We start from the raw sequence: 24,095 nt of genomic DNA, 5'->3' as shown, positions 1-24,095 counted from the left end.
ACTTTGTTATAAAGCAGAAACTAACACACCATTATAAAGCAATTATACTCCATTAAAGATGTTAAACAAACAAAAACAAACAAACAAAAACACTGCAAGTCTCAGACCCTACTTAAGAAGTTTCCAGGGACATCCAAAGACCACATGAAGAGACTAAGACAAGAACTATGGAGACAATTTTAGCCTCTGACACCACATTTACAGCAAACAGTAAACACAGCTTAACTCTTAGATGAGCATAAAACCTTACATTACTGGCCTACCTACCTCAGTTACTTTTACCCAGTATATCATGTCTAGTTTTCAGCCAAAAATTACAAGGCATATTAAAAGGCTAGAAATACAGTCTGGAGAGATAAACCAAGCATCAGAACCACACTCAGAAATGAAAGAGGAGATATTACAGCTGATACCTCAGAAACACAAAAGGATCTTAAGAGACTACAATTACGTGCCAACAATTTGGACAACCTAGAAGAAATGAGTGAATTCCTAGAAACATACAATGTATTAAGACTGAATAATGATAAAATAGAAAATCTGAACAGACCGATTACTAGAAGGAAATTAAATCAGTAATCAAAAACCTCCCAACAAACAAAAGTCCAGGAACAGAAGGCTTAACTGGTGAATTCTACCAAACATTCAAAGATAATTGAATTAATAGCTATCCTTCTCAAACTCTTCCAAAAATTTGAAGAGGAAGGAACTCTCCCAAACTCATTTTACGAGGCAAGCATTACCCTGATATCCAAGTCACATGAGGATGCCATAAGAAAAAAAAAAACAAGACAATATTCCTTATGAACATAGATGCAAAAGTCCTCAACAAAATAATAGGAAACCAGTCAACAATACATTAAAAAGATCATATACACTATGATCAAGTGAGAATTATTCCAGGAATGCAAGGATGATTCAACATTTGCAAGTCAGTCAATGTGATATGCCACATTACCAAAATGAGCAATAAAAACCATATGATCATCTCAATAGATGAAGAAAAAAATTTTGACAAAATTCAACATCCGTTCATGATAAAACTCTCAAAAAGTGTGTTACCTCAACTTAATAAAGGCCATATTAGCTGACAAGTTAGCTGACAAGTCCACAGCTAACTTCATACTCAATGGTGAAAAGCTGGAAGCTTTTCCTCTAAAATCAGGAAAAAGACAAGGATGCCCACTCTTGCTACTTTTATTCAACACAGTATTGGAAGTCCTAGCCACAGTAATTAGGCAAAATAAATAAATAAATAAAAGGCATCCAAATTGGAAAGGAAGAAGCAGCACTATCACTATTTGTACATGATATGATATTATATATAGAAAACCCTGAAGACTCCATCAAAAAACTCTTAGAGCTAATAAAGTTGCGGGATACAAAAATCAATACACAAAAATCACTTCTGTTTCTATACACTAATAATGAACTATCAGAAAGAGAAATTTAGAAAACAATTCCATTTAAAATTGCACTAAAAAGAATAAAATACCTAAAAATAAGTTAAAACAAGGAGGTGGTGACTCACTCAGAAGGCTCAGATGGTGGTTAGCATTTTTCAGCAATAAAGTATTTTTTCATTTAAAAAAACCCAAGGAGGGCTTCCCTGGTGGCGCAGTGGTTGAGAGTCCGCCTGCCGATGCAGGGGACGTGGGTTCGTGCCCCGGCCCGGGAGGATCCCACGTGCCGCAGAGCGGCTGGGCCCGTGAGCCATGGCCGCTGGGGCTGTGCATCTGGAGCCTGTGCTCCACAACGGGAGAGGCTGCAACAGTGAGAAGGCCGCATACCACAAAAATAAACAAACAAACCCAAGGAGGTGAAAGACCTGTATATTGAAAACTAAAAGACATTAATGAAAGAAAATGAAGACACAAATAAATGGAAAGAGATTCCATGCTCATGGATTGGAAGAATTAATATTGTTAAAATGTCCATACCGCCCAAAGAAATATAAGATTCAGTGCAATCCTTATCACAATTTCAATGGCATTTTTTCCACAGAAATAGGACAAGCAACCTCAAAATTTGTATGGAACCATAAAAGACTCCAAATAGCCAAAGCAATGTTGAGAAAGAAGAAAAAAGCTGGAGGCATCGTACTCCCTGATTTCAAACTATATTGCAAAATTATAGTAATTAAAACAGTATGGTATTGCATAACAATGGACACATAGCTCAATGGAACAGAATAGAGAGCCTAGAAATAAACCCACACATATGTGGTCAATTAATTTATGACAATGGAGCCAAGAATACGCAATGGGAAAAGGATAGTCTCTTCAATAAATAGTGTTGGTATAATTGAACAATCACATGCAAAAGAATGAAACCAGAGCACTATCTTACATCATACACAAAAATTAATTCAAAATGGATTAAAGACTTGAAAGCCTGAAACCATAAAACTCCTAGAAGAAAACATAGGTAGTAAGCTACTTGACATAAGTCTTGGTGACAATTTTTTGAATCTGACACCAAAAGAAAATGAAACAAAAGCAAAAATAAACAAGTGGGACTACATCAAACTAAAAAAAAAACCAAAAGAAAATGAAACAAAAGCAAAAATAAACAAGTGGGACTACATCAAACTAAAAAAAAACTACATCAAACTGCTACACAGTAAAGGAAACCATCAACAAAATGAAAAGGCAGCCTATTGAATGGGAGAAAATATTTTCAAGTCATATATTTGATAAGGGCTAACATCCAAAATATATGAAGAACTCATCCAACTCAATGGCAAAATACCCAAACAACCCAATTTAAAAATGGGCAGGACATCTGAATAGACATTTTTTTCCAAAGACATCCAGATGGCCAAGCAGTGCATGAAAAGATGCTTTACATCATTTATCATCAGGGAAATGTAAATCAAAACCACAATGAAACACCACCTCACACTTGTTAGAATGGCTATTATCAAAAAGACAAGAAATAACAGGTGTTGGCGAGGATGTGGAGAAAAGGGAACATTTGTGCACTGTTGATGGGAATATAAATTGGTGCAGCCACCATGGAAAAGAGTATGGAGGTCCCTCAAGAGATTAAAAATAGAACTACCAATTAATCCAGCAATTCCACTCCTGGCTATTTATCTGAAGAAAAAGAAAACACTAACATATATATATATATATATATATATATATATATATATATATATATATATACACACACACACACCCATGTTCATTGGAGCATTACTGATGATAGCCAAGATGTGGAAACAACCTAAATGTCCATCAATAGATGAATGGATAAAGAAGATGTGGTATAACATACACAATGGAATATTACTCAGCCATAAAAAAGAATGGAATCTTGTCAGTTTCAACAACATAGATGGACCTTGAGGGCATTATTCTAAGTGAAATAAGTCAGACAGAGAAAGTCAAATACCATGTGTATGATCTCTCTTATATGCAGAATTTAAAAAGGTAGATAGATAAACAAACAAACAAACCAAGCTCATAGATACAGAGAACAGACTGGTGGCTGCCAGAGGTGAGGGTTGGGGGGTGGGAGAAATGGGTGAACTTTTTTAAAGTTTAAATACATTGAATTAAAAGATAAAAAGTTGGCTATCAAAAAAAACCCAACGCACTATAAAAGAATGCCTTTGATGGTAAAGAATTAGTGAGCTTGAAGATGTCAACAGAAACTTTATACATGAAATGCAAAGATTGAAAAAAAAGAATGAAAAAGATGGAACAGAATGTCCAAAGATTGTGGTACAATTACAAATGAGGTTATATACACGTAATGGGAATACCAGAAGAAGAAAGAGAGGAAGGAACAAAGGAAATATCTGAAGTAATATCAAATAAGAGTTTTCTAAAAGTAATGACAGACACCAAACTTCAGATACAGGAAGCTCAGAGAATATCAAGTAGGACAAATACCAAAAAGTTGACCCCTAGGCATATCATATTCAAACTGCAGAAAATCAAAGACAAAGAGACAATCTTTAAAGAAGCTAGAGGGGGGTAAAAGGATAAAAATTACATTGGTTTCTCTTCAGAAAACATTCAAGCAAGAAGAGGGTGCAGTGAAATATTTAAAGTGTTAAAAGAAAAAAACACCAAGCTAGGATTCTGTATCCAGCAAAATTATTCTTCAAAAATGAAGTTGAAATAAAGACTTTCTCAGACAAACAAAAATTGATTGAATTTGTTGCCAGGAGACCTGCCTTATAAAAAATGTTAAAAGAAGTTCTTCAGAAAAGGAAAATGATATAGGTCAGAAACTTGGATCTACATAAAGAAAGGACGAGCATTAGAGAAGGAATTCATGAAAGTAAAATCAAATCTTTTATTTTACTTATTCTTAATTGATTTAATAGATAATAGTTTACTTAAAATAATAATAGCAAAGATGTATTCAGTGATTATAGCTTATGGATAAGTAAAACAAATGACAGCAATGCTATAAGGGATGGGGGGAGGAATTGGGAATACTCTGCTATAAGGTACTTGCACTACCTCTGAAGTGGTATAATGTTATTTGAAAGCAAAGTTGAATAAGTCATAAATGTGTATTTCAAACTCTAGGGCAACCACTAAAAATTTTTAAAAGTATAACTGATATAAGAGAGGAAAGAAAATGGAATCATATAAAATGCTTGATTAAAACCAGAGAAGGCAGAAAGAGTGGAAGACAGAAAAAGAAACAAAGAAATGGACAATGAATAGAAAACAGTTACAAATATAGTAGATATTAATCCAACTATGTCAATAATCACTTTAAATGTGAATGGTATAAATACACCAATTAAAAGACAGAAACTGCCAGAGTGGATAAAAAAGCAATAACCAACTATATGTTATCTGTAAGAAACACACTTTAAATATAAAGATAAAGGTAGATTAAAAGTAAAGGAATGGTGAAAGATATACCATACTAACACTAATCAAAAGCAAGCTAATTTCAGACAAAGCTGACTTCAGAGGAAGGAAAATGATCAGGAAGGAAGAGAGGCATTATATAGTGATAGAGGTGTCAATTCTCCAAGACATAAGATCCTTTAATGTGTATGTGGCTAACAACAGAGTGTCACAAAATTGAGGCAAAATCTGATGAACCCACTATTATAGAGACTTCAACATCCCTGAATCAGTAATTGAAATATCCAGCAGGCATAAAATCAGTAAGGATATATTGAGCTGAATAGCACCATCAATCAACTAGATCTAATTGACATTTATAAAATACTTCATCCAACAATAGCAGGATATACAGTCTTCTCAAGTTCACATGGAACATTCACTAAGATAAACATTATGTGTCATAAAACATACCTTAGCAAATTTAAAAGCATAGGTATCATACAAACTATATACTCACATTACAATGGAATTAAAATAGAAATCAATAACAGAAAGTAGCTGGAAAATCATATATATTACAACAGGAAAAAGATCTAAATGATTTTGGAAAATATTTAATCTAAGCTTCCACTTCAGGAAACTAGAAAAAGAAGAGCAAATTAAATTCATAGTAAGCCCAAGAGAAGAAACAATTAGAATCAGAGCAAATATAATTGAAATTGAAAACAGGAAAGCAATAGAAAAAAAATCAATGAAACGAAAAGCTGGTTCTTTGAAAAGATGAATAAAATTGATAAACCCTTACCCAGGCTAACCAAGAAAGGGAGTGAGAAGACACAGATTACTAATATCAGAAATAAAAGAAGGGCCATTACTACTGATCTCATGTACATTAAAAGGATAATAAAATAATATTATGAATAAAACAAATCTGCCCACAAATTTGATAACTTAGATGAAATTGGCTAATTATGTGAAAGATACAATCTATCAAAACTCATATATATATATGAGAAGAAATATATAATCTGTATATATAATATGTAAAGGATAACTTGTTTATATATTAAAGAAATTGACTATATAATCTGAATAGGCCTATAAAGAAATTGAATCAACAGTTAATAACCTTCTAAAATAGAAAGTACCAGGCCCAGATGGTTTCACTGGTGAATTTTACCAAACATTTAGGGAAGAAATTATACCAATTCTCTACAACCTCTTGCAGAAAACAGAAGCAGATGGAACACTTCCTCACTCATTCCATGAAACTAGCAGTACCCTAATGCCAAAGCCAAAGACATTATAAGAAAGGAAAACTACAGACCAACATCTCATTGAAAATAGTTGCAAAAACCCTCAACAAAATATTAGCAAGTCAAATTCAACAATGTTAAAAGAATTATACACCGCGACCAAGTGGAATTTATTCCTGGTGCACAAGGCTGATTCAATATTCAAAAATAAATTAACTTAATCCATCATAGAGCAACAGGCTTAAGAAGAAAAATATGATTGTATCAATAGATGCAGAAAAATCATTTGACAGAATCCAAGATCCATTCATGATAATAGCTCTCATCACACTGGAGCTCCTAGCTAAGGCAATAAGGTAAGACAAGAAAAGAAAAGGCATACAGATTGGGAAGAAAGAAATAAAACTGTCTTTGTTTGCAGATGACATGATTTTCTATGTGAAAAATACCAGAGCGTTGACCAAAAAGCTCCTGGAACTAATAAGCAAATATAATAAGGCTGTGAGATACAAGCCCAATATACAAAAGTCAATTATTTTCCTATACTAACAACGAATGACTGGAATTTGAAATAAAAAAAAAACACTTTAGCACCAAAAAAAGGAGAAATATTTATGCATAAATCAAACAGAATATGTACAAGATCTATATGAGGAAAACTCTGATGAAAGAAATAAAAGCCTAAATAAATGGAATGATATTCTGTGTTCATGGATAGGAAGACTCAGTATTGTTAAATGTCATTTCTTTTTAACTTGATCTATAGACTCAATGTAACCCCAAGTAAAACTCCCAGCAAGTTATTTTGTGGATACAAAAACCTCTGATTCTATATTTTATATGGAAAGGAAAAAGACTCACAATATTTAACACAATATTGAAGAATAAGAATAAAGTTGATTCAAAATTTAGCATAAAGCTATGGCAACCAAGATAGTGTGGTATTGGTGGAATAATAGACATATAGATTAATGGACCAGAATAGGGAGCCCAGAAATAGACCCAAACAAATATAGTCAGCTGATTTTTGACAAAGGAGCAAAGGCAATCTAATGGAGAAAGAATAGTTTCTTCGACAAATGGTGTTGGAACAAGTGGACATGCCCATGCAAAAAAGAATCTAGACACTGTCCTTATAACTTCCACAAAAATAAACTCAAAATGGATCACAGAACTCAATGTAAAACAGAAAACTCTAAAATTCCTAGAAGGCCCCCGGGCTCCCAGCATCTGAGCAGGTGGACCCCGGCTCTTCACAATCAGCTCCCGGCCAGGGCTTGCCCTGTGCTCTGGTCCCTTGCCCCGTAGCCCCCCAGCTCCTGGGGCCGCTGCTGTGGCCTGCACGCCTCCGTTGGTGACAGACCCATGGAGGAAAGAGGGGAACTCAGCCTGACCGGCGCCAAACAGAACACCAGAGTGTGGCTGGTGAAGGTTCCTAAATATTTGTCACAGCAATGGGCTAAAGGTCCTGGAAGAGGTGAAGTTGGGAAACTGTGGATTGCCAAAAATCAAGGAAGGATGGAGGTGTCATTTACTTTGAATGAGGCCCTTGCAAATATTCATGATATTGGCGGAAAATCAGCTTCAGGCAGTGCTCCTAGAGTACATATATTTGTCTTGCAAAGTGTTGGGGGACAGGCATTAACAGTGTCTAATAAGAGCTCATCGGATAAGCTTTCACTGGAAGGAATAGTGGTACAAAGAGTTGAATGTTGACCCACTGCCAGTGAAAAGTACATGAGATTAAAGAGATTACAAATAGAAGAATCTTCCAAACCTGTAAGGCTATTACAGCAACTGAACAAAGCTGTGACAACCAATTACAAACCTGTTGTTAATCATCAGTACAATATTGAATATGAAAGGAAAAAGAAAGATGGAAAACGAGCTCGAGCTGATAACACATTTTAGACATGCTGTTTTCAGCTTTTGAGAAACATCAATATTATAATCTTAAGGACTTGGTGGACATCACAAAACAGCCTGTGTCGTACCTGAAGGAAATCTTAAAAGAAATTGGTATTCAAAATGTAAAAGGGCTCCACAAAAACACATGAGAGCTGAAGCCAGAGTACAGACATTATCAAGGAGGAGAAAAGAATGATTAAGCACATTCAAAGCCTGCCTGCTAACAGAACAACTAAAGTGTGATGAGATAAGCAAATGGCCTTGATACGTGAATCCTTGAGCACCATCTGTTACAGGGGGAAAATGAATGGTACTTTAATTTCTCTAGGTAAATTTTTAAAACAATACTTCTTTTTCTTTTTAACAGTTGAAATGAAATTTTATTATTTTTTAAATTAAATTTTATTTTTTTATACAGCAGGTTCTTATTAGTCATCCATTTTATACACCTCAGTGTATACACGTCAAACCCAATCTCCCAATTCATCAACTGCCACCCTCACCCCATGCTGCTTTCCCCCCTTGGTGTCCATGTGTTTTTTCTCTACTACTGTGTCTCAATTTCTGCTCTGGAAACCGGTTCATCTGTACCATTTTCTAGGTTCCACATATATGCGTTAATATACGATATTTGTTTTTCTCTTTCTGACTTACTTCACTCTGTAAGAGAGTCTCTAGATGCATCCATGTCTCTACAAATGACCCAATTTCGTTCCTTTGTATGGCTGAGTAATATTCCATTGTATATATGTACCACATCTTCTTTATCCATTCATCTGTCGATGGGCATTTAGGTTGCTTCCACGACCTGGCTATTGTAAATAGTGCTGCAATGAACATTGGGGTGCATGTGCCTTTTTGAATTATGGTTTTCTCTGGGTATATGCCCAGTAGTGGGATTGCTGGGCTGTATGACAGTTCTATTATTAGTTTTTTAAGGAACCTCCATACTGTTCTCCATAGTGGCTGTATCAGTTTACATTCCGACCAACAGTGCAAGAGGGCTCTCTTTTCTCCACACCCTCTGCAGCATTTGTTCTTTGTAGATTTTCTGATGATGCCCATTCTAACTGGTGTGAGGTGATACCTCATTGTAGTTTTGATTTGCATTTCTCTAATAATTAGTGATGTTGAGCAGCTTTTCATGTGCTTCTTGGCCATCTGTATGTCTTCTTTGGAGACATGTCTATTCAGGTCTTCTGCCCATTTTTGGATTGGGTTGTTTGTTTTTTTTTAATATTGAGCGGCAGGAGCTGATTATATATCCTGGAGATTAAATCCTTTATCCAATGATTCATTTGCAAATATTTTCTCCCATTCTGAGAGTTGTCTTTTCATCTTGTTTATGGTTTCCTTTGCTGTGCAAAAGCTTTTAAGTTTCATTAGGTCCCATTTGTTTATTTTTGTTTTTACTTCCATTACTCTAGGAGGTGGATCAAAAAATATCTTACTGTGATTTATGTCAAAGAGTGTTCTTCCTATGTTTTCCTCTAAGAGTTTTATAGTGCCCGGACTTACATTTAAGTCTCTAATCCATTTTGAGTTTATTTTTGTGTATGATGTTAGGGAGTGTTCTAATTTCATTCTTTTACATGTAGCTGTCCAGTTTTCCCAGCACCACTTATTGAAGAGACTGTCTTTTCTCCATTGTATATCCTTGCCTCCTTTGTCATAGATTAGTTGACCACAGGTGCGTGGGTTTATCTCTGGGCTTTCTATCTTGTTCCATTGATCTATATTTCTGTTTTTGTGCCAGTACCATATTGTCTTGTTTGCTGTAGTTTTGTAGTATGCTCTGAAGCCAGGGAGTCTGATTCCTTCAGCTCCGTTATTTTCCTTCAGGACTGCTTTGGCTATTTGGGGTCTTCTGTTTCTCCATACAAATTTTAAGATTTTTTGTTCTAGTTCTATAAAAACTGCCATTGGTAATTTGATAGGGATTGCATTGAATCTGTATATTGCTCTGGGTAGTATAGTCATTTACAATATTTATTCTTCCAGTAGAGGAACATGGTATATCTCTCCATCTGTTTGTATCATCTTTAATTTCTTTCATCAGTGTGTTATAGTTTTCTGCATACAGGTCTTTTGTCTCCTTAGGTAGGTTTATTCCTAGGTATTTTATTTTTTTATTGCAATGGTAAATGGGAGAGTTTCCTTAATTTCTCTTGCAGATGTTTCATCATTAGTGTATAGGAATGCAAGAGATTTCTGTGCATTAATTTTGTATCCTGCAACTTTATCAAATTCATTGATTACCTCTAGTAGTTTTCTGGTGGCATCTTTAGGATTCTCTATGTATAGTATCATGTCATCTGCAAACAGCGACAGTTTTACTTCTTCTTTTCCAGTTTGTATTCCTTTCCTTTCTTTCTCTTCTCTGATTGCCGTGGATAGGACTTCCAAAACTATGTTGAATAATAGTGGTGAGAGTTGATGTCCTTGTCTTGTTCCTGATCTTAGAGGAAATGCTTTCAGTTTTTCACCATTGAGAATGATGTTTGCTGTGGGTTTGTCATATATGGCCTTTATTATGTTGAGGTAGGTTCCCTCTATGCCCACTTTCTGGAGAGTTTTTATCATAAATGGGTGTTGAATTTTGTCAAAAGCTTTTTCTGCATCTATTGAGATGATCATATGGTTTTTCTCCTTCAGTTTGTTAATATGGTGTATCACACTGATTGATTTGCATATATTGAAGAATCCTTGCATCTCTGAGATAAATCCCACTTGATCTTGGTGTATGATCCTTTTAATGTGTTGTTGGTTTCTGTTTGCTAGTATTTTGTTGAGGATTTTTGTATCTATATTCATCAGTGATATTGGTCTGTAATTTTCTTTTTTTGTAGTATCTCTGTCTGCTTTTGGTATCAGTGTGATGATGGTCTCACAGAATGAGTTTGGGAGTTTTCCTTCCTCTGCAAATTTTTGGAAGAGTTTGAGAAGGATGGGTGTTAGCTCTTCTCTAAATGTTTTTTTTCCTTAATAGATTTATTTATTTTTACCTGCGTTGGGTCTTCATTTCTGCTTGCGGGCTTTCTCTAGTTGAGGCAAGCGGGAGCTGCTCTTCACTGTAGTGTGCGGGCTTCTCATTGGGGTGGCTTCTCTTGTTGCGGAGCACAGGCTCTAGGCACGTGGGCTTCAGTAGTTGTGGCACACGGGCTCAGTAGTTGTGGCTTGTGTGCTGTAGAGCACAGGCTCAGTAGTTGTTGTGGTGCACGGGCTAAGTTGCTCCGCGGCATGTGGGATCTTCCTGAACCAGGGCTCGAACCCGTGTCTCCTTCTTTAGCAGGCAGATTCTTAACCACTGCGCCACCAGGGAAGTCCCAAAGATTGCATCTCTTCTCTAAATGTTTGATAGAATTCACCTGTGAAACCTCTGGTCCTGGAGTTTTGTTTGTTGGAAGATTTTTTTTTTTTTTTTTTTGCGGTACATGGGCCTCTCACTGTTGTGGCCTCTCCTGATGTGGAGCACAGGCTCTGGATGTGCAGGCTCAGTAGCCATGGCTCATGGGCCCAGCTGCTCCATGGCATGCAGGATCCTCCCAGAGCGGGGCACGAACCTGTGTCCCCTGCATCGGCAGGCGGACACTCAACCACTGCGCCACCAGGGAAGACCTTGTTTGAAGATTTTTAATCACAGTTTCAATTTCATTACTTGTGATTGGTCTGTTCATATTTTCTATTTCTTCCTGATTCAGTCTTGGAAGGTTATGCCTTTCTAAGAATTTGTCCATTTCTTCCAGGTTGTCCATTTTATCAGCATAGAGTTGCTTGTAGTAGTCTCTTAGGGTGCTTTGTATTTCTGCGGTGTCTGTTTTAACTTGTCCTTTTTCATTTCTAATTTTATTAAAACAGTAATTCTTGTATAGTTGTTTAAGTGATTTTTGAGGAAAAAGAACACATTTATTTATAGACTTAACTTGTATTAAACCAGATTACTCATGATGGGCTTAGGGGTTGGGGTTGAAGAAGGTTTTTATTTTTAAATATTAACTTTTAAAATGTAAAATTAGGAAATGGGGCTTCCCTGGTGCTGCAGTGGTTGAAAGTCTGCCTGCCGATGCAGGGGACATGGGTTCGTGCCCCGGTCCGGGAAGATTCCACATGCCGTGGAGCGGCTAGGCCCGTGAGCCATGACTACTGAGCCTGTGTGTCCGAAGCCTTTGCTCCACAATGGGAGAGGCTACAACAGTGAGAGGCCCGAGTACCGCAAAAAAAAAAAAAAAAAAATTAGGAAATGTTTTCTAAATGAGGACTCCCTGTCCTTTTTCTCTCTGAGGAATTGAGGTAATACAGATTCAAAGTGAATGGCATAGCAGGAAAAAAGTAGTCAACTACAGAAACTCTCAAAAGGAATGAAAAAGCCAAAGTTCCTTATTCTTGAAACAAAACACAAAACAAAACAAAAAACCTCCTAGAAAATAACATATGAAAAAAATCTACCTGACCTTGGGTTTGGCAGTAGATTTTCAGGTAAAGCTCCCAAAGCACAATCCATGAAAGAAAAAAATTGTTAATCCTGGACTTCATTAAAATTAAACAATTCTGCTCTGAGAAAGATACTGTTAAGTAAATGAAAACACAAGCCACAGACTGGGAGAGATTATTTGCAAAACACATATCTGGTAAAGGACTGGTATCCAGTATATAAAAAGAAGACTTAAAACTCAACAATCAGAAAATGAATAATCCAATTAAGAAATGGGCAAAAGATTGAAACAGACACCTCACCAAAGAAGATATATAGATTAAAAATAAGCATATGATGCTCAACATCATATGTCATTAGGGAAATGCAAATTAAGCATGAGCTAGCACTACACACCTACTAGAATCGCTAAAATCCAAAATACTGACAACACTAATTGCTGGCAAGGATGCAGGGCAACAGGAACTCTCATTCATTGTGGGTGGGAATGCAAAATAGTATAGGCACATTGAAAGAAAGTTTGGCAGTTTCTTACAAAGCTAAAAATAGTCTAACCATACAATCCAGTAATCATACTCCTAGGTTTGCCCAAATTTGTTGAAAACTTATATTCAAACAAAAACCTGCATATGAATGTTTATAGCAGCTTTATTCATGATTGCCAAAAATGGGAAGCAATTAAAATATCATTCAATAGGTGAATGGATAGGGGCTTCCCCGGTGGCGCAGTGGTTGAGAATCTGCCTGCCAATGCAGGGGACACGGGTTCGAGCCCTGGTCTGGGAGGATCCCACATGTCGTGGAGCAACTAGGCCCATGAGCCACAGCTACTGAGCGTGCGCGTCTGGAGCCTGTGCTCCGCAACGGGGGGGCCGCGACAGTGAGAGGCCCACGCACCGCGATGAAGAGTGGCCCACGCTCGCCACGACTGGAGAAAGCCCTCGCACAGAAACGAAGACCCAACACAGCCAAAAATAAATATATAAATTTAATAAAAAGAAAAAAATAGGTGAATGGATAAACAAACTGGTCCATCGTACAATGGAATATTATTCAGCAGTCAAAAGAAATAAGCTATCAAACCACACAAGGACATGGAGGAACTTTAAATGCATATTGCTAAGTAAAAGAGGCCAGTCTGTGAAGGCTACATACTGCATGATTCCAACTGTGTGACATTCTGGAAAAGGCAAAACTGTGGAGACAGTAAAAAGATAAGTGGTTGCAAAGGGTTGGGGGAGAGAGAGTATATGGGGACTATTTCTGCTCAATTTTCCTATAAACCTAAAACTGCTCTAAAACATAGTCTATTAACTATGAAAATAAATTTATAAAACATCCACTAGTTTAAAAGCAACACCAAACTGCATATAGTTCAACATAGACCTCTAAGCCCTGGCTCTATATCCACTATGCCCCCTCCCTACCCTCTTCCATACACCTCTTGCCTCTGTACCTTCCTTCATGCCATACCCTCTGCCTGAAGTGCCCTTCTTCAGTCCATCTTTTTCTCAGTGCCTACTCATTCTTTAAGACTCAGCTCAGGCCACAATTCCTTTGTGTTCCCCTAATAAACTATTGCACCCATCAAATTATAATTTTCTGATTATGTGATTGTTCAATTTACTAAATTTTTAACTCCTTGAGGGCAAGGGCTATGCCTTATTCATCTCTGTATCTCCAGCACGTAAAGCATATCTTTTATAGTAAGTGCTCAGTACAATGTTTGTTGAATGAATAAATGAACAACTGAAGGAAGTGGACAAAGATTCTTCTGACTCCAAGTTCATTGTACTTTCTACTGAATCATAGTCATGCTAAGAATACCAATAACAGCATCAAAAATTGCCAGTCAATTTACAGAGTTGTTTTGCAGACTAAATAAGTGAAAGTGATGTGCTCATAGTAGGTACTCAATAAACGTTAATTTAATTTGTTCTTTCGTTATATAGGTAGTAGGCTCCCCACTTTCATGCTTCCCTCCCTTTATATAGAGAGCTACACCAGAGAACTGGACATGGCCAAGATTTCTACAGTGATAAGCAATAAGGAGGAAAGTAAGGACAATGGCTGGCAGATGAGGATTGGTAATTTTTATTAAGAAAAAAAAAAGAAAAACAACCTTCAACATACTCTGTATCTTCAAATCTTATAACCTTAAGAGCTTACTTCATGTTCTATCTCACGCCATAAGAATTGTAAACAGAGAGAATGCACAAATACATGTGGCAAGTTCAATACATTTGAAGAAGATGGAAGCCATTAGCTTCAAAGAAGAGTGAGAATTTTGAATGAGCACCACATGGAATGCCCATGTTCAGAGCCCAGATTACAGTTCCAACATCTGCTCTAAGCATGACAAAAAGCCAAGAAAAGGTAGGGCTGTGCAAATTGATTCCCACCCCACCCCATCACATCCCAATCTCTAAAGTATTTCCGATGTGAGAAGGCTTGCATTCTTCATCCAAGGATTTCCTCTCTAGCCTTTGCAGCAGAGGCTCATGCTTGAGGCCTCAGGCTCCACAATGCAATTGACTCCATGAGTTAAGTTATGATCAGCTGTGAAACTTTTCTGGCTCAGTTCTGGTTTGGTTTGGGAAAGACTCAAAAATATTGTCAAGAATATCAAAATATTACTGTGGTTCAGGCAACACTAAAACAGTCACACTAACTGCTGACATTTTAGACGCCTAATGGTCTCTCAAAGTTCCATAAAGTATAGATTCCTTCATGTCACCAGAGATGTTCCCAAAGTGACAAACGTATGTTTTTGGTAAAGAAATATTTTGCGACATCAAGTCTTTGTCACTTTCATGGTTAGGATGAAAATGCCAGGTCCAAGAGCAGCAGTCTGTGAGGAGGATTGTAAAGATAAATGGAATGGATTGTGTCGTCTAGTGCAGTGTTTTTACACTACGTTCCAGACAGTACCAGGGTCCGGTGTGACATTAACAGATGTCCTCAGGAAAAGGATGCTTTGATCAAAAAGAGTTTGGGAAAAAATAGGGTTAAGGAACAATAAACAGATTTCTTCACTGAAGACTTCTCAAATCTTTTAATACACGAACGAGAAATGTGACTCTCCAGAATGCAATATGAAATGCAGCATTTCCCAAACCTATTTGGCCAGAGAACGTTTTTCGAAAAAGACCTATCTATCTCTTGTTGAATTAATGTTCTGGATTATACTGTTTGGTAAATACTAAAATTGTGGAAAGAGCTTGAGCTTTGTTATTCTTTCATAACTGGGCTGGAATTCTAGTTCTAACATTCAATGCCTGTGTGATCTTGGGCAAGTTACTTCACTTCTTTGAATTTTTTCATTTATGAAAACTGGGACAATTATATCTACCTCAAAAGAAATGTCAGGAGGATTAAGTGAGATAATGCACAGTACTTAGCACAATGCCTGGAATGTATAGGTACTCAAGAAATAGCTATAATCATCACATTCATTTCTCATCACCATTATTATCAAGCCACATCTGTGCCTGACAGGCGTACCAAACAGCTTCAAAATAGGTCGGGCCTGAGGACACAAATGGCTATATTTCTGACTGCTTTGGGAACTGAGTGTAAGAAGAGAACTGGACTAGTTGCCTGGAGATATAGCTCCATGACTTATTTGCTGTCTGACATTGGGCAAAGCACTTCACCTGTTTGCATTTCTCTCTCCTTCTGCCAAATATAGGAATGGACTAGGTGACCTCTTACTCTAAAATCCTGTGAACCTCAGCTCTAAAATGCTGTATAAGAGATTTATAAATTTATTGTTGAAGAAATCTGTGATACAGGTTAAATCCAATTATAAAGTATGGTCCTGTATAACAAAGCTATTTTTATGATCCAGCAGATGGCTGGCAGAAACAGTGCTTTGCCAATCTGGTTACAATGAACTCTGTATAGTGAATAATTCTAACAATTGCTTTCTCTGATCCTTGACCCCATAATTGTCACGCTCTAACATTGCTCTAATCAACTAAAGAACTTGATTATGTGTTGTTTTCTTTGTAGATACAGAGAGGGGAGCCGAGTTAAGCTAAGCTATAGAATTTCTAGCTGAGACGTTTATGTCCAATTTCATTATTTTAGAGCCGAGGAAACAGGACAGGAGAGGTTAAGTAACTTGTCAGGGGTCACACAGCCAGTAAGTAGCAGAGCTTTGAATGGGTGTTTGGACTAAATGATTCATCATCTAAGAACTTAGACATATCACTGCAAACTCTCATTCAGACCATATATTAAAATGTTAAATGAAACCAGAAATAGCTATTATAGAAACTCTACTGTTTATGCTTCCCAACCAAGTAAGATGTGTGCTTGTCATTACCCTTTATCCCTGCATTCAAGCCCTCTTCATAGGATGGCCCCTCTAATTGCATGGTGCATGGTGACACAACTTAAAGCATGATAACCTTTGCTGCAGAGCTTCAATTAAAGTTTTTTTAATGTCTAAATACATTACACCCTTAGTTACCTTTGGATACATGCACAGTTCCTTACACAAAGGCCTCTATTAGTCAAGTATGTCTTTTTCATTTTGAAACCACATGGCTGAAAAAAAATTTTTAAACTAGGTTAACAGAGAAATCTTACTATGAATAGCAAAGGTTAGCCTTCAGGCTCTTGCTTTTCTCTACTTATATACTCTCTCATGAGTATATTTATTTCCAGGGCTTCAACACTTATGGAGAATCATACTTCCTAAATCACAGCCCATGTCTCCAACTACCATTGTGACATTGCCTCTTGAACACATTCCTGTTTCTTGGAACTCACATGCTTCAGATTGAACTCATCTTCTAAGTTAGTGGTTCTCAAATCTGGCTGTACATTGAAATCACCTGGGAAACTTCAAAAACTCTCAATGCCTGGACCCCACCCCTAGAGATTCTGATGCAACTGGTTTGGAGCTGGACACGGACATGAGAATTTTGAAAAGCGCCTGGGGTGATTCTAATGTGTGGCCAAGCTTGAGAATCAGTGCTCTAGGTAAAGCCTTGAGTGCCATTTCCTTCATTTCTGTTAACGGTAGCACCATTCTCCTCTTCACTTGGGCTTGAAATCTGGGGCATTCAACCTTCAGCTCTGGGGATAAATGAGATAGAAACAGAATCAAATTTTTGAAAGTGTGAGGTGCTAAGAAAATGCAAGAAATTGTTGTATGCAGTATGCACATGAATCATATGGATTGCTTTAGCAGTTGAGATGTGTTAACTCATTAAACATGTTAAAGGTTATACTGACAATTTATCATCCTAACCTTTTCGTTTGGCAAAGCAGAGGAATGAGAGAGAATCTGATCTGGTGGCATGACATAAATCATCAGAGCTATCCTATCCTCCTGTGGGCAGGTCAACCTCATCAATGGGCCCAGATGGCTGGTGCCATGTGCTATCCCCAGAAGTAATTTTGTCAGCGTTGCTAAGGGTGGGTGGGTGGTCCTCTGGTTCCCTTTCACTGGGGAGGAGTGCAGCCATGACAGCTGACCAGCCAAACCACACATAGCAGTTACATTGAGAACCACACGTATGCAACATGGCTCTTGACTGTGTCCCAGAATAGTCCGAGATGGCTAGATGCTGTCCTGCTGTGCATATACTGTCCCTTTAATCAGAGACAAGGCTCAACCTGAGTCACATTGGATTCTTCTTATAACAGGACAAACTGGGAACTTCCAATGCTCAGTTTGTGTACACTCTCTGGTCATTTACATTAGTACCTGCCCTAGGATGGAAGTGCTGCTCAATACTTTAATTTAGGAAGAGCCAATTCAATTTTATTTTTTTCCCAAAAAGGGTATACCTATCTGGCTTCACCTGAGGTTATCCTTCAACATGGAAAATGTGAGCTTGCTTTTCTATTTTCAGTATTGCCACCCCAATTGTGCATGCCATGTTCTACACATTGTATTCTGCAGAACTTTATTCCAGGAAATACATTTTCCTTTGCAGGGATATTGGATACATTATTGTAAGCCACAGAATTGCATTCAAGCTCCAGCTCCACCACTTACTAAGTGCTGTAATGACACAGAGAAAATTGCTTCATCCCTCTGAGTGCACCCTCATTTGTAAAATGGGGATACTACTACTTACCTTAGAGAGTTTTAAGGATTATAAAAGATAACATAAATAACATGTACAAGACATTCTTTAGGCACACAATAAATATAAGTTCGTTGCAAAATTTCATAAGCATATAAATTTAATTCATCCCCAAACCAAGAAAACAGAAAGCTCAAATAACCAAGACTTTAATCTAAAAAAATTAGTGTTCAGAGTGAAAATCCTAAGGCACAGCAACATTATGAAATGGTGTTGAAGGATTCAGCTTCCTGTAGAAAGTTCTTTTCTTTTCAGTTAATTCTTTCAATTATATTCAACTCATAAATGTTGTTTGAACACAAGATGTTTAACACTATATTTGTACTACATGAAACAGACAATATAAGACCTGGCCACCTTGGTGATCTCTCAAATTTGTCTTATCTTTTCGATCAACTATCTTGGGTTTTCTAGCTATAGAATCATATCTGTAAAAATAATGATAGCTTGTATAATTGCTCAATAGTTAACACTTCTTATTTCAGTTTCTTGCCTCATTGCATTGGCTACCACTTCAAGAATAATGTTGAAGGGAATTCCCTGGCGGTCCAGTGGTTAGGATTCCATGCTTCTACTGCAGGGGGCCCGGGTGCAATCCCTAGTTGGGGAACTAAGAATCCAAAGCTGTGTGGTGTGGCCAAATACATAAATAAATTAATTTTAAAAAGAGAATTAAAAAAAAGAATAATTTGAACATCAGAAGTTATAGTGAGCATCTTTGATTTGATTTGATTTTGGCAGGAAAGTCTCTAATATATTTGCCAGTAAGTACTATGCTATTTCTTATAAAGCACAAGAAATTCTTTATCATATTAAATAATACCCCTTTATTTTATTTTATTCCTAGTTTACTAAGAATTATCAGAAAACGGTGTTAAATTTTTATCAAATCTATCTGAACTGATCATATAACATATCCTTTGAGCCAATGATGTAATGTGATATTAAGAGATTTCCTATTATTGAACCATCTTTGCTTTCCTAAGACAAACCCTACTTGGTCATGACATGTTATACTTTAAATATTTTGCAGGGTTTGATTTGGTAGTAGTTTATTTAGGATTTTTTTATGTGAGACAACTTTAGTTTTCTTTTTGGTGCTGCTTTTTGGAAGGGTTTGTTATCAAGGTTATACCAATTTCATTAACTGTATTGAGAAGTATTCCTTCTCTTTGTTTACTTTGCAGGTTTATAGAGCAAGGGAAGTATCAGTGCTATAATATCTTGATTTGGGCCTAACTCCTTTTATTCCCTAAGATGTCATTGGGTGGTTTTTCTCCGTGGTGGAAAAAAATGTACAATAGCTTTCATTTAAAACATTTACAGCTACTCCTGGTTTGTAGCACTTGCTGAGGGACAACTGATATATAGTCTCAGTTTTTTTGTAACAGCTTACCCAACACACTAACTTAGAAAAAACTCTATTGATCTCTTCTTACCTGTTTTCTGTGTATTTTCATTTCAGGTACCAATGTCATTGCCTTTAGAGGGAAAGATGAGAGATATGTGGAAGGAAGAAGGAGATGGATTGGCTCAAGGAGCATGAGAAATGAAGTCTGGGAGGTTTTCTCTGGGAAGGTTTGCTTTATGGTAGAGATGAGCTTAAATTGATCTTTGGAGGAGGGCTAGTTGCCAGCCAAGATGACTAATTGAGGAGTTGGAGAAATAAATATAATTTCAGTATGTATCACCATCAATTCATATTTGCAGAATAACTGGCACGCCTTCACTTTTTAACACACAACTGTAACTGAAACACACTTTTTTTGGGAAAGATTTCTATTCTTATTTTTTGTAAAAAACATCTTTATTGGAGTATAACTGCTTTACAATGGTGTGTTACTTTGTTTTATAACAAAGTGAATCATTTATACATATACATATGTCCCCACATCTCTCACGTCTTGCATCTCCCTCCCTTCCACTTTCCCTATTCCACTCCTCTAGGTGATCACAAACCACCAAGCTGATCTCCCTGTGCTATGCGGCTGCTTCCCACTAGCTATCTATTTTACATTTGGTAGTATATATAAGTCCATGCCACTCTCTCACTTTGTCCCAGCTTTCCCTTCCCCCAGCCGTATCCATAAGTCCATTCTCTAGTAGGTCTGCGTCTTTATCTCCACCTTGCCTCTAGGTTCTTCATAACCATTTTTTTCCTTCTTTTTTTAAGATTCCATATATATGTGTCAACATATGGTATTTACTTTTCTCTTTCTGACTTACTTCACTCTGTATGACAGACTCTAGGTCCATCCACCTCACTACAAATAACTCAATTTTGTTTCCTTTTATGGCTGAGTAATATTCCATTGTATATATGTGCCACCTCTTCTTTATCCATTCATCTGTTGATGGACACTTAGGTTGCTTCCACGTCCTGGCTATTGTAAATAGAGCTGCCATGAACATTTTGGTACATGACTCTTTTTGAATTATGATTTTCTCTGGGTATATGTCCAGTAGTGGGATTGCTGGGGAGTATGGTAGTTCTATTTTTAGTTTTTTAAGGAAACTCCATACTGTTCTCCGTAGTGGCTGTATCAATTTACATTCCCACCAACAGTGCAAGAGGGTTCCCTTTTCTCCACACCCTCTCCAGCATTTACTGTTTGTAGATTTTTTGATTATGGTCATTCTGACCAGTGTGAGATGATATCTCATTGTAGTTTTGATTTGCATTTCTCTAATGATTAACGATGTTGAGCATTCTTTCATGTGCTTCTTGGCAAGCTGTATATTTTCTTTGGAGAAACGTCTATTTAGGTCTTCTGCCCATTTTTCGATTGGGTTGTTTGTTTTTTTGATATTGAGCTGCATGAGCTGCTTATAAATTTGGGAGATTAATCCTTTGTCAGCTGCTTCATTTGCAAATATTTTCTTCCATTCAGAGGGTTGTCTTTTCGTCTTCTTTATGGTTTCCTTTGCTGTGCAAAAGCTTTGAAGTTTCATTAGGTCCCATTTGTTTATTTTTGTTTTTATTTCCATTTCTCTAGGAGGTGGGTCAAAAAGGATCTTGCTGTGATTTCTGTCAGAGTGTTCTGCCTATGTTTTTCTCTAAGAGTTTGATAGTGTCTGGCCTTATATTTAGGTCTTTAATCCATTCTGAGTTTATTTTTGTGTATGGTGTTAGGGAGTTTTATAATTTCATTCTTTTACATGTAGCTGTCCAGTTTTCCCAGCACCACGTATTGAAGTGGCTGTCTTTTCTCCACTGTATATTCCTGCATCCTTTATCAAAGATAAGGTGACCATATGTGCGTTGGTTTATCTCTGAGCTTTCTATCCTGTTCCATTGATATATATTTTGGTTTTTGTACCATACTGTCTTGATAACTGTAGCTTTGTAGTATAGTCTGAAGTCAGGAAGCCTGATTCCTACAGCTCCGTTTTTCTTTCTGAACATTGCTTTGGCTATTCGGGGTCTTTTGTGTTTCCATACAAGTTGTGAGATTTTCTAGTTGTACTTCTGTGAAACATGCCAGTGGTAGTTTGATAGGGATTGCATTGAATCTGTAGATTGCTTTGGGTAGTAGAGTCATTTTCACAATGTTGATTCTTCCAATCCAAGAAAATGGTATATCTCTCCATCTATTTGTATCATCTTTAATTTCTTTAATCAGTGTGTTATAATTTTCTGCATACAGGTCTTTTGTCTCCTTAGGTAGGTTTATTCCTAGGTATTTTATTCTTTTTGTTGCAATGGTAAATGGGAGTGTTTTCTTAAATTCACTTTCAGATTTTTCATCATTAGTGCATAGGAATGCAAGAGATTTCTGTGCATTACTTTTGTATCCCGCTACTTAACAAAATTCATTGATTAGCTCTAGTAGTTTTCTGGTGGCATCTTTAGGATTCTCTATGAATAGTATCATGTCATCTGCAAACAGTGACAGCTTTACTTCTTCTTTTCCGATTTGGATTCTTTTATTTCCTTTTCTTCTCTGATTGCTGTGGCTAAAACTTCCAGAACTATGTTGAATAAGAGTGGTGAGAGTGGGCAACCTTGTCTTGCCCTGATCTTAGTGGAAATGGTTTCAGTTTTTCACCATTGAGCATGATGTTGGCTGTGGGTTTGTCATATATGGCCTTTATTATGTTGAGGAAAGTCCCCTCTAACCCTACTCTATGCAGGGTTTTTATCATAAATGGGTGTTGAATTTTGTCAAAAGCTTTCTCTGCATCTATTGAGATGATCATATGGTTTTTCTCCTTCAATTTGTTAATATGGTTTATCACATTAATTGATTTGTGTATATTGAAGAATCGTTGCATTCCTGGGATAAACCCCACTTGATCATGGTGTAGGATCCTTTTAATGTGATGTTGGATTCTGTTTGTTAGTATTTTGTTGAGGATTTTTGCATGTATGTTCATCAGTGATATTGGCCTGTAGTTTTCTTTCTTTGTGACATCCTTGTCTGGTGTTGGTATCAAGGTGATGGTGGCCTCGCAGAATGAGTTTGGGAGTGTCCTACCTCTGCTATATTTTGCAAGAGTTTGAGAAGGATAGGTGTTAGCTCTTCTCTAAACGTTTGATAGAATTCGCCTGTGAAGCCATGTGGTCCTGGGCTTTTGTTTGTTGGAAGATTTTTAATCACAGTTTCAATTTCAGTGCTTGTGATTGGCCTGCTCATATTGCTATTTCTTCCTGGTTCAGTCTCAGAAGGTTGTGCATTTCTAAGAATTTGTCCATTTCTTTCAGGTTGTCCATTTTATTGGCATATAGTTGCTTGTAATAATCTCTCATGATCCTTTGTATTTCTGCAGTAACAGTTGTTACTTCTTTTTCATTTCTAATTCTATTGATTTGAGTCTTCTCCCTTTTATTCTTAATGACTCTGGCTAATCGTTTATCAATCTTGTTTATCTTCTCGAAGAACTAGCATTTAGTTTTACTGATCTTTGCTTTCGTTTCCTTCATTTCTTTCTCATTTATTTCTGATGTGATCTTTATGATTTCTTTCCTTCTACTAACTTTGGGGTTTCCTTTGTTCTTCTTTCTCTAATTGCTTTAGGTGTAAGGTTAGGTTGTTTATTTGAGATGTTTCTTGTTTCTTAAGGTAGGATTGTATGGTTATAAACTTCCCTCTTAGAACTGCTTTTGCTGCATCCCATAGGTTTTGGGTCGTCGTGTTTGCATTGTCATTTGTTTCTAGGTATTTTGTGATTTCCTCTTTGATTTGTTCAGTGATCTCTTGGTTATTCAGTAGTGTATTGTTGAGCCTCCATGTGTTTGTATTTTTTACAGATTTTCCTGTAATTGATATCTAGTCTTATAGCATTGTGGTCAGAAAAGATACTTGATATGATTTCAGTTTTCCTAAATTAATGAAGGCTCGATTTGTGACCCAAGATATGATCTAACCTGGAGAACATTCCCTGAGCACTTGAGAAGAATGTGTATTCTGTTGTTTTTGGATGGAATGTCCTATAAATATCAAGTAAGTCCATCTTGTTTAATGTATCATTTAAAGCTTGTGTTTCCCTATTTATTTTCATTTTGGATGATCTGTCCATTGGTGAAAGTGGGGTGTTAATGTCCCCTACTACGATCGTGTTACTG

General features: G+C 36.8%; 1 protein-coding gene and 1 pseudogene across 4 annotated transcripts in view; one reads left to right on the top strand and one right to left on the bottom strand.

Annotated features, from left to right (window-relative positions):
• EDA (ectodysplasin A) overlaps positions 1 to 24,095 on the bottom strand; it is a 371,558-nt gene that overhangs the window by 18,528 nt on the left and 328,935 nt on the right. Inside the window, exon 3 of one of the 3 annotated variants that reach the window (XM_079910470.1) lies at positions 16,900 to 16,976. The exons of the other annotated variants lie outside the window; for them this stretch is intronic. Within the exon in view, the coding sequence (XP_079766596.1) occupies positions 16,939 to 16,976 (38 nt within the window). The 3' untranslated portion in view covers positions 16,900 to 16,938. Of the gene's footprint in view, positions 1 to 16,899; positions 16,977 to 24,095 lie in introns of those variants that run through there. 3 annotated transcript variants of the gene reach the window in all.
• Positions 7,448 to 8,190, top strand: LOC307180289 (general transcription factor IIF subunit 2-like; annotated as a pseudogene). The gene has a single exon. The product of its transcript is annotated as a general transcription factor IIF subunit 2-like (transcript).

The sequence above is a fragment of the Stenella coeruleoalba genome (assembly GCF_951394435.1).
Source record: "Stenella coeruleoalba genome assembly, chromosome: X".
Taxonomy (NCBI): Eukaryota; Metazoa; Chordata; class Mammalia; order Artiodactyla; family Delphinidae; genus Stenella; species Stenella coeruleoalba.
This window is presented reverse-complemented; position numbering and strand designations above follow the sequence as displayed.